The 19970-nt window shown below is 40.6% G+C and overlaps 2 protein-coding genes across 2 annotated transcripts in view; both read right to left on the bottom strand.

The window, feature by feature from the left end:
• The window catches only part of LOC131676747 (kinesin-like protein Klp98A), a 42538-nt gene extending 33981 nt beyond the window's left edge, over positions 1 to 8557 (bottom strand). Inside the window, exon 1 of the mRNA XM_058956032.1 lies at positions 7558 to 8557. Coding sequence (XP_058812015.1) covers positions 7558 to 7604 — 47 coding nt within the window. The 5' untranslated portion in view covers positions 7605 to 8557. The remainder of the gene's footprint in view (positions 1 to 7557) is intronic.
• Positions 8558 to 10477: 1920 nt separating this feature from the next.
• LOC131676245 (solute carrier family 25 member 45) lies at positions 10478 to 13237 on the bottom strand. Its single transcript, XM_058955366.1, has 6 exons — positions 13021 to 13237; positions 12788 to 12900; positions 11317 to 11423; positions 11119 to 11252; positions 10688 to 11049; positions 10478 to 10627 (listed from the first exon to the last, which is right to left on the bottom strand). Exons 1-6 carry the CDS (start codon positions 13061 to 13063, stop codon positions 10490 to 10492), a joined length of 897 nt encoding a protein of 298 aa, XP_058811349.1. The 5' UTR covers positions 13064 to 13237; the 3' UTR covers positions 10478 to 10489.
• Positions 13238 to 19970: the final 6733 nt, after the last annotated feature.

The following is a 19970-nucleotide window of genomic DNA, read 5'->3' as shown; positions in this document are numbered from 1 at the left end:
TAAAAAATTGCTCAGATTTTCAGAATTTTCTGTTACAATGGACAGATTAGCACACATTTTTCAATTTGTAACTCGTACCAAAAAAAACCAAAAACCTGAAGAAAGGTCGAGAGTTACTATTTAGAGACAAACTGACATTTTCTTTAAGCACAGATTTTTGCATATGCTGCGAATAGATTTAAAAAAGTATTACCTGGGATCCCTGGTGGATTATAATTGTAATATCTATACGAACTAAAAAAGACAGCTGGCAAGATAATCAAAACAACCGTTACGAACCGCATGCCTGTTCGAGCTGTGTCAAATTAATTCTATATACGAATAAAGAACACTGGTTTCCTTTATTTTTTGCAGTGCTCTTATTCACGCAATTGAAGCGCTTGACCAGCCAAACATGAACGGCATCCAGTAGCCTTCGCGAAGGACGGAATTTAGCCCCATCGGCGGTTATTTTCATGGCTTTCTGAATTCTCGCTTTTATGCCGACGAAGCACTGGAACGGTAAGCTGTCTGACAACTGAGCCCAGGCCAAGGCTCGTAGAGGATAATTACTGGGAGCCGCTTGGTCCTCTCGGAAAGGTATGCAAGTATTGTTTAGACTGAAGTTAGAACATTGTAACAAGTCATTCTACATATTATTAATTGAACATTTTAGAACCGACCCGAAGATTTCGGAATAAGTGTGGAAAAGACGACATTGGTTCACATTATTGGAAGGCGATTTTTTCAACTCTTACTGACGCAGTACATATAATAGAACGGAAATGAAATGGAAAATCAAATGAAATGTTCAATGAGAAAGTTGGACAAATTGTTCTGGAAAATTTTGAAAATCCTTATCCTTAAGGTGTAACACAAACCCTCGGAACGAGTATCGTAAATAATTTTCGATTTGCAACTTGCTAAATAGTCTGGTAGTACATTGTTTAAAGACTATTTGATGAATTGAATTTAAGCCAGACAGACGAAAGTTTAAACATTTCCCCGTTTAAATCCAGTCAAAATCAACGTTTTATGTACCGACACACAATGTCTCCACTCACAGCACCCTAGAAAGTGTCGTCTAAAAACAGTTCACGCTGAAACCACCATCAGCAGCCGCGAAACAAAGAACGAGAGGAATAACAATAATTTGTTGCAGTGCTCAACAGTCCGCTTACCCGGCTCCATTAGCAAGGGGTCACGACGGTACAGGCTTGGACAACGAAAACGATGACGCAAACTGCTGGAACTATCTTGCGCGAATTGTGGTTCTTCTCCAAGCAAATCAGAACGTGGGCTTATTCGTGCGAGCTCAGTGGAGAAGAGATTCATACACTCATCATAATCGCATACTTGTCCCATGCTCTATGGAATCCCCTATCCACGTGGGACTAACTTGCGATTATGAATAGTAAACTCGTTGACTAGTTCAGTGTCATGAATTGCAATTGCCTTATTGGCCAACTTGGTTCGCGGAAAGACAAATCCGTCTATGACTCAACGTTCGCCCGGATAGTTATGAGTTGCAGCCGTCTTTCTATTTTGCGAATGTGGTCGTTATAACGTATTCCTCCTGTGGTTCACATCCAACACCTACTAGTCCCCGACCAGGCAATCGGTTACTGTTGCGCGCTAGGCTTACTTACCGACGGTTTTGTTACCGCGCGAGGAGGGTAGACATACAGTCAGACAGAGAAGAAAAAAAAATCAGCCCTCGACCAAAGTAATGCCCAAAGATAAACAAAGCAACTAACTTTGTTGTTGTAGAGCGGTGCATGGTTCGTTGGGTTTTCGCTGTATGTGCACCAACCAGCAACCACCAACGTAAAATTATATGTGCATAAAGCCCGTGCTGGTTGTGGTTCCTATTTACTCGAGAGGTAATGAGTCCCGAACTCAACTGGTGCTTATTGAAAAGGATGCAAACCTGAAGTGGGTGGTATTTTGAGCAGTGCTCGGTTTTATCCTTCGAAATTTACGAAGGTATCGTCTATCGCATGTTTTTGAATAGCTTTTTGTAATAGGAATAAGGAGAGCGCATATATTTTCTTTTGAAGACAAAAACGTAAAAGCTTTAGCCATTCGAAGTAGGTCAACTTATCCTCGTCATACTTTTTTAATGCACGTCCATAAATTTTGGTAGAAAAAAGCAGCACAATCATTTTGCATCGTTTTTCCGATGTCTGGTATAATTAACGAAGCATTAAAGTCCAACTTCTAATGTTTATGGACGCGTCCACTGTCCTTGGCATTTACAGTATGACGCTCTAAGTATTGGCGCAATAAAATTACTATTAAATTATAAAATACGATTATGAAATTGAAAAAAGCATAGCTCGGGCTAGCAACATTTACTAATTACATCTGGAACCGTACTCGGTAGGACCAACCTCCTTCTCACGACTTCCAGAGCGTCTCCCTGCAAACAATCTTGAAACCTCTTCAGATAGTATATGTTGGTAAATCCACACGCTTTGGTTGTGTTTTCATAGCTACTGATGCATAAGGTCACCTCTAAACGTTGAGAGGCTTCCGGATCGTAGATATCTTGTCCTCTATCATCTCTTAACGTTGGTGGTATCTCCGTAAGCTGTAGAATTGTCACTCTATTACCGGACGTCTCTTTCGGGATACACCCCAACACCCTAAGAGAATTTCCCACCAGGCGGTTGTTCAACTTTTGTTCATCTAGACAGAGCTATATTATATCATTGTCCTTCCGAAAACTTTTCTCTATAGCCTTCTGACGGATTGCATCCTTTCTTTTCACGAATTCTCGTTCGACAGCAAATTGGTTTTCTAGCAATTCCTGTTCCTGCTTAAATTGAAGACCCTGCATTTCGCGCTCTAACAAAGTTTTCGTTTGCGCATTTCTTCTCAACAGTAGTTTTAATTAGGAAAATGTGGTCTTTGTATCAACACGACGAAAGTGCGGTGATCCCAAAGTAGATCTATTGTGGCATTGTTTTGTCAAAGATAGTTATACCTGATTACCGTGACTTTTCCTTCCTGTGGCTTTTCCTTTTTTTAAGAGAACTCTGGAGTTTTGTCACTTTGAGACAAATATTTAGTCGAACCGGTGGTTGAGTGTTAAACGTGACCACCACACAATCAATGTGGCCTGGGTTCAATTTCAGCCGAGGTCGTTGAGATTTTTCTGAGGTGTAAAAATCTGTGGTCACGTCTTCTTTCGGAAGTGAAGCCGTTGGTCCCCGGTCCATGATGGATCGATATCTAGTCCAGATAGTGGAGTCACCTCTCTGGCGTCGGTTAAGAAGTAGAATCCAACTTCTATACTTACTAACGAATATCTTCCTCCCGTGATACTTGTGGAGTGCGCAGTTATATATACGACCTATAACATAAGCAAGTATCGGACTAACGATTTCTTCTTTTTCCTTGCGCGATCTACGTTCGAGCTTGGCAATTGGTCAATAAATACTTTAGGATTACCAGGAGTTGAACATTGAAAGATGTTTCACTACACCCAAGCATAATTATCTATTGGTTCCCTGTGCAACTTCAGCTAGAACAGATCGATAACGGAGTAGCAGCCAGGAGTGGCCGCACAAGCTTAAGCTCGAAATATTTAGTCGAACCGCATATGTTAATTAGGTGCGGGAGGTTGGTAAATAGGTGACCCTTTTTTCCTGTTCTTTTCATTTCATTTACAGGATTTTAAGATCAGTATCAACATTCTCTACGCGCTGCAGTGATGTATTTATTACGCATGGCAAGGCACAGAATGATTAACTTATTTACGCGGCGACACCATCAGTTTCAAGAGTGTTGATGTCAAACTGGTCTATAGGCCTTGGGGAGTGTCAAAACTTTTTAACCTGTTTTTGGAATATATATATATATCCCCCTCCTTTCCTCAGCTTAGAGTGAGCATATGATTGGATCTCAGGGTTTATAATTAAATCCGAAAAATTATGACCACCAATTTTTGAAGATATATTATCCGGACCAGGGGAGTTGTGGGGACAAGGGTGTTGATAGCCCATTTAATTAGACATGGTGTGAAAAACTCTCCGACCAGTTTCTGGTATGCCTCACAAATCCTATTATGATGGAGTCCATCACAATCCTGACCTTTTGAATTCTTGTCTTTTTTTCAACCGAACCAGAGAAGTGGGCGTTCATTAGAACTGGTCATTTGCATGATCATTTGATAAAGCTTTTTGAAGAGAGACTGCCTCTGGAAAGTTTCCGAAGTTTCCACAAAACTCACGCATTTGATAGTTTCGTAACATTTCTCGACTGAATGTTGTATTCAGTAAGAACCGTTCTGTGGTCTGACCATTTACTAGCAATCCTCGATTTTTAACAGGCGCCTAGCTTTCATCCGAAGTGTTGTTAAATTACCGTTCCTTCCAGAAACATCGCGACATACAGAACTTATTGCAAGAGAGCAACCTTCATTATTGGCGGTTATGATCCTCTTTTGTAGGGCATTTGCATTATCCAGCTTTGCTGCAGATTGGATCTTACTCCCCGTTCTTTTCGACTGTTTCCAATGTGAGCGGAATACACAACAGTTTGTTTGCTTGTATCCCTGTGTTTTGCACTGAGTTTATTGGCTTCTATGGTGAACATTGTGTGTTTGTGATCCAACAGGCTAGGTTCGACAGGAACGTGCCAACTTTATCTTTTTTCCGTTATTTAAGCGCTGCATAACGTGAGGTACAGTACTTCGCGCCTAACTGCATTTATGAATGTAAGTTTAACTCTCTTATTATATTGACATCATTTGACGAAAGGTGTCTATATCCGTGCTACCCCATACTGTGTGATGTGCATTGGCATCAACTCTAATAATGAAGGGATTGTTTATGCTTCTGCAGTACTTTATGAGGGTATCGATTTCAGAAGGTGGTGCCGTATCCGTATCTCTAGGGAAGTAGGCTGATGCGATCACTATCTCCTCCTTATAACTATCCGTCGGTGTATTCACTGTTAATGCAACGACGTCTCGTTCAATGCACCCTGTAATTATAGAGAATTTTATTGTTCCGTTTTGACAAACCAGCAGCTTTTGAAGTTGGCTGGTCTTCAGTATATACTAACTTGTAAGCTATAGAATTTAAAGCAAAGATTTTGAGATTATTTTCCCACTGCTCCTGTATAAGAGTGATGTCTAGGCGCTCTTTGGTGGACCGCCGGGAAAAAAATGCTTGTAACAACTTTTGCGTGATGATGTTACACTTGGATGCAGCAAATGCTGTTCATTATTTTGGTGTTTTTGCCCTCGTTACCGTGGTTGCAGGCTTGCTATGATCAGAGGCCCGTCGTGAAGTGTACCGCGTTGAGCCAGCCACCCACAAGAACTTTTTCAGTTCATGCTTGCTTAGAACTTCCGCGTTCGGTGAAGACCAAGGCACCCTTAAACTGTCGCGTTCTAATCTTCCCGAATACGTAGTTCAGTTGGTTGTATTGGGAAGTAATCAGTTTCACTGAAGCCCCATGTACCGCCAACAGGAACCATACCGTTTTAAGGACCATGCTTCTCTTCACGATACTACAGCGTTCTGTGCAGTATTGTCGTTCTGACTCTGCAACAGGCGGACGATGTTTCCCTTGGACCTTTCGATGTCATCGGTAAAATAACACACCTGTTTCTGCCTTGCTTCAAAGGCTACCAATGAAGCGCCTTCCTAAGGCTTGATCGCAGCTGTTGCGTCCTACAACTACTTAGCTGTATCGTTGTCCTCACAGGCGATTTCGGGAAATTCTTGTTTGTTTGTTTGTTTGTTTTTGTATGTGCGCATCCTAAACTTGGATCCTGCATTGCTAGAGCTCTACTACATGGCGCTATCGATCAGTGCGCATCGAGTAGCATTCAGCTGTTCATGACTGAGGGTATTCGCAGGGTGCCCAACCGGAATGATGGCCATAGAGAGTTCGACTTGATTATATCGTTGAAGGTTGGGCGCTGATCAGTTCGTTAAGTCGGTTTTGGGATCCAGCCCATTGATCTTTTTCGGATAGGGCTTTTCCTGCCGCAACTATTGTTCGGCGATTCAGTGTCCGTTGAACGCTGTCTATTGAGATTTTTGAAAACTCTAGGAGCTTCAGTGGGTTTGTGTGGTCATTGCTCAACAGTCACCCGTAGCGTTTCTTCGCCACCCCGCTTATAAGTGACGAGTTCTCTGTGTTCCTCTTGTTTTATTCTCGGAGCCCTTCGACTGATGCTCCGACAGGCCTCCTTGGCCACTGCCCGATCTTCGTCTCCAGTAGTGAATGAAAGAAGTGCAAGACACAAACATCGTTCAACGAGCCACTATTCATCAACTGCCAAATTTTCCCCCCAATTCTTCTCCTCTTCAACCTCCATCGCCGCAAGCTCACCCAAACTCATATCTACAGTATTCTTTTTTTTATTTCGATTATAGAGGTTTTAATCTTAAGGTCATTCGCCTCTTCGGGTTAGAAAAGTCTCTTATGAAAAATTTCTAACCCTATGTGCGGGGGGGTTGGGACTCGAACCCAGGTGCGCTGCGTACAAGGCAATCGATTTACCAATACGCTACGCCCACCCCTCTCTACAGTATTCTTATGTAACTTGATATTTGTCAACATTTCGAATCCCAGTCATAGTTCCACGTAGGGCTGAAGTTCGAAGTGTTCAGGCCCTACTCCATTATTTTTGACGGTACGGGTTTTGATGCTCATCTGGTGGTACACTCACTCACATTCAGCTGCTACAGCAAAAGACTGATGGTACCCAGTCGACACTGGCCTAATGACCAGTCACGTGGAGGCACGAGCTAGGAAACTTGTGTGTGGTATGTTACCTCCTCAGTTGACGGCTTACCAATCACTGATCATATGGCGGAAGCGCCAACGATATCACTTGCTTTGGACGATCGTAAGAGTCAAGAGCTGATCAAGCTAGTAAACCAATGGTCTGGATAAACCTAAGAAGACCGCTGAAACTGAACTTACATTTAATTGAACCGGCAACAAACCAAGAATTACACGACATGTTGAAGACCCACGGGTATATTATGGAAGAGGTTGACATTTCATCGTTTGAGGTGTCGAGGTCACCAGAATATCGGCAAGCTCAAAAACTTTTGGAGGAAGCTACGATTTGGATTGGAGATCATTTTCAAACTGGTTTTCTATGGCGAACGGAGATGCACCGGTTCCCTGGTGTCAGTACGACGAATGAAGGCACTCATGAGGAACCCGGAGAAATGCCCAGTACTGTGTGTAAGCGAATAGAAAAATATTAGTTACCAGTCCAAGATCTTCTGTTTGGTACCTACTATTGAACGTAGTGCCTGGAAACGTGCGCCTTTTTTGGGACACTGCAGCATCTGTCAACGATATATCCCTCAATTCTGAGTCGATTAAAGGACCAGAAATGCTGGTTAGACATCCTTGAATAATATGCTACTTCTGCCAAAAAAAACGATTGCATTCGGCGAGAGTGCTATTTGAGTTCAACCGTTAACGTATAAGAACCATTTCTTTCTTAGCCTCCCTTCGATAAATATTCATTTATGAACCTTTATTCCACATCCGCTTGACTTTGACATAATCCTACACGCTAACTTCCGAACTCACCTCTGATTAAAAGGCCGCACGCGAACAGCAACCTTCAGTGACGCCATTTCTCGATAGTAAGCGTAGCCCGTAGTAAATAGTTCCGGGAAGGCAAGTCCTTAGCTGTGTTTACACCCGATAGTCGATCCCACGGCGCAGGTCAACGACAGTCGTTACAACAGTACATGATTCTCGTCCGCATCATCCAGCCCTAGTTCGTAGTAACCGTTGATAATCCTACAGCTCCCACTTTTCCATATTATATTATATCGCTGCGAAGTCACAGATGCATCGCAAACCTCCTGCTGATGATGGGGATTTATTGCACCGTATTTTGAGCAGAAGTTCCAGTAATTAGCATATTTTTCACTTCTCGCTCTGCTTTATGCACTCATTTACCAGGGCACTATTTTAATTATTTTTTTTCTTTGCACAACACCCAGAAAACACGCACATATACACCAGTGGGAAGCCTTTTTCATGTCATTCTTCGCTGTCGCTATTGCTTCGCTTTCGCTTATATTTTGGGTCGAGCTTATTTATGATGGCAGCTGCTTGTGGAATCAGTAATAGCGATATTTGTGCTGCGCCGCTACCCCCACAACCGCTTTTCACGCCTATGAACAGCATCAATTAAACGGTGCACCTTGAATAACACCCCGAAAAGATTTTGTCGAGATGATGATGGTTCCCACCCAGTAGTCACCCGCTACCAAAGATAGACTTTTTTTTGTTTCTTCGCACCGTAGCTGTCGATTTTTTTTATTTCATTGAACGTATAATCACCGTCGCAGTACAAATAAAACGGTAGTCGAAAAGATAGCGCACGAAATGAAAAAGAAAAAAACAATAGCAAACACTTCTACACACAACCTCAGCAGCTTTCGTTTCTCGATTTTTCAATAGAACACACAATAAAACAAAAAACATATGTATAAGCACTTTTCTTCTACTGAACAAAGCACAAAACGGACAAACCGCGACCAACACGTTCGAGATCTCGTCGTGAAATGACGGACGGCCAAGCAAACAAACACTTTCCTGTGGATCTTTTTTGACAGTAATTTCGATTTGTCAGAAAATAGCCAGCATTATTTTTTCTGACAGCATATGGTTAATGTTTGCATTCTATTTCAGTCACATCACACGGTTTGCGGTAAAGGAAAGAACGAGATATATGTTGGAAGCAAAAAACAGGAATGAAATTTACGAGACACTTGCATGCAACACTGTGAAATATTACCGAGCCTGCATGCAGGGGAAAAGTTTCATTTCTTTTCGCACACAGAAAAATGGAAAAACTCAAAACGAGCAGGTTCTTTTAATTTAAGGTTGAATTGAAAAAGCCTCACAAAGCAACAATCTTTAAAGGCGAGAATAGCAGGGTATTTCGCTACCCTTTACGAATTCAATCAATATATTTGGATAATTGTTAGAATACGATTGATTGATTTTCGTTTAGCTTGGTAAAGAAAAACGGCAATGTAAAAAGTAGAGGATATATTTCGTACTTTTCATATTTTAGACCAATACTTCCATTCAATTGTTTGGTTTCATTTGAAATCGGCAATGCATAACACATGGTAAAATTATAACCGGTTGATGGCCTATACCTACACCAATCATGTCATGCTGACATAAATCAGCAGTATCCAACGATCTTGGATTCCTTCAAGAAAATATTTAAGAGATGGCGCTGCTTCGATGATCGCTAACGTGAATTAAAATATATGGGAAAGACATTAAACGTTGGGGTTTTGGACACGCATTCATATTTTTTCAAACAAAATCTAAAAAAACTGTTTGTGCCCATACATTCTACCCGTTAGAAAAGAAAGAGAAAAGTTGAAACTGTTTCTCACAATTCTTTTAGTCGTTTCGGCAGCAGACTACTGGATGCCATTCATAGCAGTCGGAGTGTAACAACTGATTCATCCAGAATGGGTTGTTGCATTCGGGCTGGAATTTCAATATAAATCAGCCCAATTAGTTATACTACGAGCGCCGGACTCTGTGTATGTCTCCATGCTAATAGTAGATTAGGAATATGTAATTCAAAATAATATCGATTATTTGACCTCTCGCATATCTGTAAGTTTTAGATGAAAATGTCAAAATTCCAATACGATGTTGTTAACGACACGACCTGACACTCCTCCCAGCCGCATGAAAAAGGCGGACGAATATTGTCAGGCGAGTTGAACATTTCGAAGTTTGACAGTACTCACCTGTGCTAATAGCCCCTAGAAAAAATGAAAGTTGCGGATATTTTTTGCCTTTCTCTATCATTGCGGTCCATGTTTAACTTAAGCTTAACATTTTAAAGAATTCGCGTGTTTAGTGTACTTTATTTGGGAAGCCAATGTAGCAAATTGTGGACGCGAAAGAGGTCTGAGGTAGCTGTTAAGAATCAGTCAACTGTATTTTGGAGCTAGCAACAATCTCTTGCTAACATAGTCGTGTTCCAAGTTGGCGTCGGATTCTGACGAGACGAGGTTGGAACACAAATCCCATCACTAATTTACTTATTTTACTTCCAGACGTTGCATTGAACACCGGACCTCAAAGCTTGTATAGAGCTTTGAAAACCGGCAAAGTCTGGTGATACATTTAGCAGAAACACGACACTAATTGCCTGATTTCTAGGGGTTTTAGACTATTTTCAATATTATACTAAACCATAGAAGACGTCAAGATCGTCGCACAATTCAAAAAAATCACCTCGAGAGATCAACGTGGCATCCTTATTACAACTGACGGGCTTCGCATGATCCGATTTATTTATGAAATCTTCGAAAAAAAATCATAATTTCTTCACAACTTCTGAGACATGCTTTCAACACAATTAACGGTCTGCTCTTTTCAAAAACCAGATTTCCCTTGGGATTTACTCCATTGTGAGCATCTTGTTTGGATTCGTCATCAAAATATAAAATCGCCGTTATTTTTTTATTCAGGTACTATCTATTGCAAAATACTTACGACACTGCCCCAAACACCATTCATACCCCAGAAAGGTAGCCGAATTGACTGGAGCTGCCCGGGCAACAATCATACTACTTCCACGAAACAGCGATTTCCATCCGTGACGCTGGAAAATATCAGCAATACGCTTAACTAATCAACAGTGTTTCGCTACCGAGCTACTTACCTCGACCAGACGTCGAAAGCAATGCACCATATTCTTGTGTACCGTCGGATCCGTTTCCGATTGCATGACCGTTTTAACGACATCGAACGGGACCACAAACAGCCAAGAAATAACTCCGGCCGTTGCACCTGCCGTGGCTATTAGAGAAGCCTCGTATGGACTGCCGATACCCGTTCCCAGCTGCCGCTTATGGTTCATCCGATGAAGCCGTTCCTCGATTGCCATCATGTACTCGTACACCAGCATATAGATACCGTAAGGTAGCACATCACGGCACATCATCGGTGTGAAGCCCCGATACAGGCCCCAGATACCCTCGCGAAGCAGGATATCTCGTGAGCAGCGCCACGGGTGACCAATATCTGTAGAAAAAATAATATTTTAGAATAAACTGGAACTTTTACTTCAACGATCACATTTATTATGAATACATTGGAGTGTTTGAAGTCGAACTTTAACCACCTCAACGGGACACGCGAGAAAGACTTGGGTTGCTCCTGCCACCGATCCAGCATACATGACATGCGTTCGCCAGAGCCGCTCTCGTTCTCTATCCGCTCTACAACTGGGAGTTTGATTGACAATAATTAATAATATTTTAGTGTATTAAAGTTCTTAAACCTAATTACCTTCCTTGGAGAGTCCGCAGCTGGTCCCCGTATACGGCGAAAACGACCGAGTTCACGGCGCCATTTGTAACGAATGGAAAAAACATTCCTTTGTAGAATCCTCGAAGCTGAGAAGGAAAAATTTCAATTGCGATCGAATGAGCATGGTTTTATGTTCAATTAGCTCGCATCTTTTTCGCTAATCATGATTTAGAAGAATGCTAACGACAATAATGCATGAATGTCATTGCCTGAATAAGGAGTAGAAGGAAAAATTGTTCTTCTATAAGGGAACCCGGACAATGTAACAAAACCATAGTTTGCACTGTGAAATTACACTAACACTGTCTATAATCGCAAGTCAATCCCATGGAGATATAGTATCTCATGTTCCCTTTACAATAGTTTACAGTAACCTAATAATAAATGTTAAGATTTCTACAGCTAATTTTAATGACAAAAGGATTTTTACACAAAAATGGGAGTAGTTATTTATCTAAACATTGAATAATTAGTAGGGGAAACCCATGTAATCTTCATTTTCATGGTTGCTAGTTTTACTATTTTTGTCTTCGCTAATATGAGTCTAAAAAGTCTAGTCATAGCAGACAGCGCGGTATGAGTTGCGCTACGAGTTGATGGCTTGATAAGTCCCTGGCCTATGTGATAGAACGGTGTCCTCAAAAAATAATTAATCTAACCAGCGATAGCAAACTATTTTTTTTGAGACTCTATTTTATCATTTAGGTCAAGAATTTATACCTCGTATGTTTTAACGGATCAATGGGAAGCAAGCAGTAAACAGCAACATATTACAATTCTCGACAAACATATGATTACGGCCTAAAAGCCAACTGTCAAAATCCACTTTGAATGGAATTTCCGGACAAACCGTTACACGCCAATCGCAGATGTTAGTAGTAAATGAAAGAGAAAAGTGTTCTCTTTCATAAACTGTTGTGAACTGTGTTAGGCTAGTAATGGTTTGTCTGGAATTTCCATTTAAAGTGGATTTTGACAGTTGGCTTTTAGGCCGTAATCATATGTTTGTCGAGAATTTGACTCGGTCTAAAAACTTGCTATTAAAAATTAATCGCAGTAGTTAATGTTTTCTTTCAGTGTAAAAGTAGACGAAATCGTCGATTGAAATATTTCGTTGCACGTGACATTATAATATCGCATTGGTTTTGTGAAAACATGTCGCATTTATCTCACGAGTTCGTTGATCGTTTTTTGTTGTCCGCGTCATGCAAAGCGCATCTGAGTTCGCTGATTGATGGCGTTTCACTGTTTATTTCCTGCTTCGATGAGAATTAAAATAAAATCACGCGCACGCCAGCTAATAATAACTTAAACGTGGAATGCATCAACTTAAAATCGTAATATTTGGCGCCTGTTTTCATTCAACTCCCACAAATTCGATCATGTCGGTGTGGGAAACCTGTTCAATGTCCAAAACCACATAACGTCCAACGAGCTTCAGACAACTTACCCCGTTGTGTAGCGTAACTATGTTGTAAATTGATGAGCTGATTCTGTTATTGGAGAACTGCTGCCATGTTTTGATTGTGTCCAACGGATGGCCCACCAGAACGCCGCATGCACCTGTTCGAAGAAATCTGTTATTTGCCACGGTCTTACCGGAATGAATCCAACAACAAGCAGAAAGCTCAAACAAACGCACACTGACACATGCCACGCGTAGTGGCGGCGCTAGTACGTTACCGCCAAAGCAACCGGATATGAAGTCACACGTGATCAGCTTCATGGTATGGATCTCAAAATGGGGTTGCAGCGGAACCGCGGAGCTACCTCGCCCAAGGAATGGGGTGTAAAATGCAGCAGCTGTTGCTTCCTGTCGATGTGAAAATCAAAAGTACACTGCACATTTTTTCGTTTAATATCAGATGGGGCGAGAGCGGAGGTGCACCTCGCGGTAATTCATTTATTTACCGTAGTGAGTGCAGGGTGACGGTCTTTCTAGTCGCGTCGCAACCTGCAGCAAACCATTCTGCGCGGTGGGTTTTGGCGTCGGTAACGACAATGGCGTGATTGTAGACAACACTAACTACTGTTTTTACTCACATTTAATCCTGCTACGCGATTCGAATCTGCACTGCACATAAAAGCATAAGTGTCCCATATGGATTTTTGTCGAAAATGAGATATCTGTTGGATTGTATTCTGTATCGCCATTGAATCATAATGCACAAATAAGATTATCAGGTTTGTTTAGAAAATATCGAAAAAATACCAAAACATGGTTGTCCTATCCATAAGACTCAATGAAAATGTAAATCTTGAACAGCGTTTTTCTCGGCTTGCTGTTTTTCAATATAGGACTCTTATGCATATATGGGCAGGCTGCACTTCGATGCTAATTAGTAAGTGTGAGATTTGTAAACGTAAACAGTTTTACTTACGAGTGGATAGTTGAGTACCTGGGACGTTGAGTACAATACACAAATATTAAAGGGTTGTAGGTCTAGTTTAGGTTTCTCAGATTCCAGCATTGTTGTCTTATCAAGAGCTCAATGCCTATTTTAAAAGCTTGTTTTAATCCACCTCTAGCTTTGTAATTGTGCCTTTCTCATTCTTCCAAATTTATTAGCTAATTACGTTCAATATAACATTGTCTATTACATTCTTATTACACTTGGTAAGCGTATATAAGAGCACGTATGTCACGAACACGATAAGCAACATGTCGACGCTGACACATTTGAAACAAACATGATATTTAATTGAGTAATCAACCTAAGTTTAGTGTAGTCTTAATGTTAACATTTTTTGAAATGCGAGGTGGCGTCGGGAAGCACCTAACTTGTTTTGGTATACGGGGTGGATGAAGGGAATGCAAGTTCGAGGTTGGTCTAAAAGGTGGAGGAGGGGGAGGAGAAAGAGGGTGAGGGATGGATGTGGAGTGCAACTTCATATTATACCTTCCAATTGAGACTAGGTTAGTGAAAATTGGTTCAGTCGTCACCGAAGTGGCTTTAGTTCTGGAATAGGCCCGGAACCCAGGACTTCCGGAATTGTTGATAGTGGACAATACATTTTAAGAATTTTTGATTCGCCATCATTGATCTAAACCTGCGTATCGAAATAATTTGATGCTCATTTAAATATATTTTTAACCAGTGTGGGTGTACTGTTTTATATAAGAAATTCCTATGTGTCCGCAATAACTCACCTGTAACTCCGGAACCAAAGGTCAGAATTGAATGAAATTCAATAGCAGTCAATGGGAGTATTTTATCTTTCATTTGAAATCAAGTTTTGTAAAAATTGGTTGAGCTTGCTGGGAAACAGGTGTGACATTATCTCAGGAACATGGTGAGTTCTCCAGGGGCATCAAGAACCATCGCAAGTCAGTCCCATGTTATGTGGGAATCCCTATCTACATGGGACTGACTTGCGATTATAAGAAGGATACCATGCGTCCAAATTTTTCGCCAGAAATAGCACCTTTGGAGATTTCTTGAAATATCCGGCGAGTGACGTTTTGGACAGAAAGATAGCACACCCACACGGCAGCATGATGCTTTCACAAGTCGGCATATCTCGATCTTGATGATCCCTGCACGACCCGTTTTACATTGCTTCAAACGAAACAAAAAAAATTGATAGCACGAAAAAGTTATTATTATTATTATTTATTTATAAAGGTTTTAACCACAAGGGTCATTCGCCTTTTTTAGAAATAATAAACATTTCAGGTAATTACATTTCAAAAGTATGCGAAAATTATTGCGATCGTCTGTCCTGGGCGCACTGCTTGCTGTTTCTCGTTATCTTTCTCGGGGGCGAAGCGTTATTGCCATTATTCCCTTTACCGTTTGCTGCTTGTTGGTTAATCTGTGTGCCCTCTCCATCGCTCTCGTGTACGTCCATATCACTATCGCTAGAGTTGGTTGATTGCTCACTGTTGGCTGATATTTGATGCTTCTTGTGTTTACTAGTGACCTTGGTGTATCCGTCTTCTTTTTTGGTCATTCCTGCGGCCGGTGTACTGGATGTTTGCTTTGGGCTATCGGGGATTATCTTTTGGCCGATTGACTGTGGTTTAGCGGTGGAAGGCTGTTTATCAGTGCGTGTTGTAGTAGATCCATTTTCCGCAGCAGTTTTAGCGCATGGTTTACCGTAGTGTGCCGTTTGGTTGCAGAACTGGCACGTGGCCGTCTGCCCAGGGTATGTGCAAAGGGTTTTTTGAATGTAGGTGATCCCTTGAGAAGATTTGCATTCAAAGGTCAAGTAAGATGGTATAGGTTTGTGCAGCTGCATTCTGACGATACGAAACCCGTTGAGAATACCGGGGAAAAAGTTTCTCCAGGTGTCATTCTTAACGGATTCCACTTCTCCGTATTGGGACATGTATTTTTTAATGTACTCGGAGCTGGTGCGCGGTGCCAAATCATGTAATAAAACTTCAGTCAAATCTCGGTCTATATAGACGGGGATCTTGGTTTTAATGTTGTCGTATTCGATTTCGTGTTGCATATTATTCATCACACTAAAGAATTCTGCATCGGATAGCGTCTGGAACGTTATTAGTATCACGTTTTTTGTATGATGCAGCTGGAGGTGTGTAACTGCCGCAAGATCAAGATTCATGTTCACTTTTATTAACTGTTCCACCTCACGCACAGTAGGTCTTCGTCGAGTTTGCGTAAAGTCAATCACGACAGTGTTTTCCATAAGTGGACGCACTTTGCTTTTTTGTTCGCTCATTTTGCTCACCGTGGGGCAACGAGGCTTTTTTCTGATACTGGTGTAAAGAAGAAACGAAGCGACGCGGGTAAAAATTCGTTCGTTTGCTTTGCTGTGAACGAGCGGTGTGTATATAGCTTCTGGTCTGTGCGAGATCAAGGACTAGACTGACGAAAAAGTTTACGTTAGCGCCTACTGTGATTTTTTTTTGTTTTAATACGCATTTTTGGCTGATACAAGCTTGAACAAACAATATTCCGTATCAAATTAATGAATTGCAAGATGAATTGAATAAAAACTGTAGGTGCTCAAAACACGCAATGGTATTTTTAAAATTGTTAGTCCATAACACGGGGCTATGCGATGCTTTCGGATAGTAATAGAACAACACCCACCAAACCGGTTGGTCGTTTTTTTCTCATTTGTTTCATATAATTTTATTCCTTATATAGTTTTTTTTTGTTTTTAATAATTATATATAATATTATTTCATTACCTTTTAAACACTTTAGTTTTACTAACATTTTATTTTTCATTATTATTTTGTTTTTTTAGTATTTTTTGCTTCTTGTTGTTTTCTTTTGCATCGGATTCTTTCAAGTGTCTACTAAGTTCACCCTTCTGTTTCCCCGTACTATGTGGTTGCGTTCTCTTTTTCTACTCTTCGCCCCTTGACGCCGCTCTTATTCTGTGCGCGCGCCTGTTAATGCATGTATGTATGTGTGTGTTTGTTTGTTTCTGTGTATCCGTCGCTCTCGCCGCCGTTTTCTTCTTCTCTCATTGTTTACTTTCTGTTTAATAATTACATAATACAAAAGAATAATTTATTATTTACTTACTTCCATTTCTCTCTATGTCTCGCGCGCGCTTTCGGATTCAAGATCACCGTTGGCACTTCGCCAAACGATGGCCACGTGTTCGCTTGCCCATAGCAATGTCTCAACTGCGACTACAACTCTCACCCAGATAAGGTTTTTTTTTGTATGTATCAAGTACGATTTACACGATCGGCCCCCACATTACTGGTACGGGAACGTCAACATTTTGCCGAAAAGGAAGCTGGCGGCTGTAGTATAATGTTGTTCAATTATTTATTGGCGGAAGCTAGGTGGCATCTCTCGTGTGAATCGTACTATACTCTTTTTTTTATTTTTCGCCTTCGCGCACGTTCTCACTCAGTTCTTGATTTGCCTCGGATTATAGTCTGCTTGCTACCAACTGTCATTTACCTTTGAAGGGTGTGGGGACTGTGTACGTAGGGGGTTATGAAAAGAATAATAAACAGCCTTCCGGTATGGATCAAAATTTGGGATGTAACTTTTTTTTAGTCATTTTATTTTGTTTATTCGGGAAACTGGATAGGATTTTTTCTCAGAAGGCTTTCCTTTCGGTGTTGAGCAATTTTGTCTGTACGGATTGCGCTTTTGATATCGAGAATGTTTGTTTTTACACAGGACGGGAGCACAGAATCACATCCGTTTCGAAGTAGGTATGTTAACAAACGATCGAACAACAGTTGGAAGCCTATCGGAACAAAATGAGTTGAATATGTACACACTTAAATGGATTTCGCACGTCAAATGGACTTGTTCTTTACTAATGCTTTAGTTTTCTCTTTTTTAACTTTCCATTACTTCGACTAGTGTTGTGTAGCTCTACATTTGTATATGTATGAATGTGAGTGGGTGTGATTTCTCTTGCATCAGCCTAATAGTTTCTCCGTTCCTCATTTCTTTTTCGTTAGGTTAGTTTCTTTTTCAATTGGTTTCTTCATTTTTTTTTGCTTTGTTATTAAGTAGGCTAATCCTGGTTCACTAAGCTCCAGGACTCTTGTTCTAGATAGTTGTGAAGCACAGTTCTTTTTTTAATTGTTTAGCAATAGTTACGGCTGCCTATTTTGTTTGTTCCTTATTTCCACAGGTGATTTCTATAGCTGTTGTTTTTCAATCACACTAACACAGTGTTTGTTATTTTTTATTTATTTATTTTTTCACCTAGTATTTTTTGTTCACCTAACACTAAAACAGCGCACTTCTGCGAGCATTCACAAGCACGTACACGCCCTCTATCTCTCTCTGTGTAGCGTTCTTTCTAATCCAGCCCTCATCGTACACACACAGACAACTTCATTGCATATTAATTTGATACATTTACAAATCTAAATATGTCCCTATCGAACGAAGCAGACGCGCGTAAAATGAAAGGAAAACAATTCCCTTACTATCTCATTAACTTCTGTGTTATTACTCTTGCACTCTGTCCGTATCTGTTTCACTCTTTCTCGCTAGCAGAAGGAGACGTGTTTTTCTATGTATAGTTAGTATTTTTTAATATATTTATGCTGCATGTGTTTTCTTCCTATTCGCGACAAGCAAAAAGACGACAAACTCAGAGATTTATTTCTACTGTCTTGGCGACTCCGAAACAAAGGATTACAATGATGTGTTGTGGGTCAGTGTATTCGCGTCGATTTCATTGAAAAAATATATTTATGTTGACCGTGTGGGTGTGGTGCGTATCACTACTACCAACACCCGTTTATTTTTTTTTTTATTTGCCTTGCTCTCCTCTCCCGCTCTCACTTGCTCACCACACTCACACCAAATCACCGATTTCTCTCATGCACCCATGCCTACTAATTTACTTTTTTTTCTTTCTCTTTTTCCTTTTTTACCTTGTATAGCAATAATAATTATAATTTTAATATAACTACAACAAATACATTTTTTGCTCAGTGTATGAGGGGTGTGTTTTGTGTTGTCTTCTCTAAATCATTTTTGTTATTTTTTTTCTTTTGCTTTTTACATTCTCCCATCTGCATCTGATTGCAACAGGGTTTACTAATCACACTTTTAGTTGTTTGCTTTCCGGAATATTGTTTTTATTTGTTACTATTTCCGCATGCAATATATGTATGTGAATGAGTTAGTGAGTGAATGTTTTGTGTTGGTTTTTTTCGTGTTTTTAGATGGGGGTGGTAGGGTTAATAACCTGCTGCCTATATCCTACCGCTTAGCTAGAAAATATGATAGTGTTGTTGTGTATTCGTATATTATGGAAGTGATGTACGTTTCTTCCTATCGTTCTGTTTCTCGTGTGGTTAAACGCATTTGTTCGAGTGTTTATAAAACTTATTATCGCCAATTTTACCATAGCTGTTAGTCACAGTTCACCTTTATTCGCGATTTGTTTTATTTTAGCACTTTTTCTGCTGGTTTAAATTTTTTATTTGTTCTGGTAGTGGTTATTTTAGATTTCCTATTTGTTTTACTGTTGGTAGCTTTTTTTGATATAAATATTTGTATTTGAAGATGATTGTTTCTTGTTGGTATTGTTCCTCTCGTCCGACTGTATAAAACAATGTACCATCAAGATGAAACAAACACTTGAGCCGGTAGCGCATTGTTTGTCTATTGGCTCGGCCTCCGTATCTCCACAGAAACTCCCTGGACATTCGACGAATGTTTATCAATATTTGCTTCTTTGTCAAATAATTGACATAGGGCCAATTTCTGCACGCTCGTTTAGCGCTTAAGCCAGGTTTAATCGTACTGGTAAACCTGGTTCAAAAATTAAGCGAGGGTGAAGAAATCGACCCATAGTGTACTACAGGCTTAAGTCCATGAATTCAACTGAAACTCAGTCTATTGAAATTGATGTAATTTGAAGGGAGAATCAACGCTATGTTGTTCTCAGACTGCGGAGTGAATGTAGATATATAATTGTGAAGCGGTCGGCTCTATTCTGCGCGGCGTGTGACGTGAGACGACTAATCTCACCTCACTCTACGTGACTTTTCTCACCCAATTCTGAAGAGTCACTTCGGGTGACGTGAGACGCCCACTTAACCGCAATGGGGAATCTCACCTCACCCGAGTCGACTCTCAGAATCCGGTGATAAAAGTCACATAAAGTGAGGTGAGTTTAGTCGTCTCACGTCACACGCCGCGCAGAATAAAGCCGGG

This window comes from Topomyia yanbarensis, chromosome 1, assembly GCF_030247195.1.
Source record: "Topomyia yanbarensis strain Yona2022 chromosome 1, ASM3024719v1, whole genome shotgun sequence".
Lineage (NCBI taxonomy): Eukaryota > Metazoa > Arthropoda > Insecta > Diptera > Culicidae > Topomyia > Topomyia yanbarensis.
Note: the sequence above shows the minus strand (reverse complement) of the source record. Positions and strands in the feature narration are given on the sequence as shown.

Bases quoted from the DNA above. Each gene is read 5' to 3' on its own strand.
- LOC131676245 (XM_058955366.1), bottom strand. From the start codon at position 13,063: ATGAAGCTGATCACGTGTGACTTCATATCCGGTTGCTTTGGCG. The intron at 11,050-11,118 runs GTATTCATAATA...TTTTTTCTACAG, and splicing joins TCGACTTCAAACACTCCAAT to ATATTGGTCACCCGTGGCGC. The intron at 10,628-10,687 runs GTAAGTAGCTCG...GATATTTTCCAG, and splicing joins GCTTTCGACGTCTGGTCGAG to CGTCACGGATGGAAATCGCT.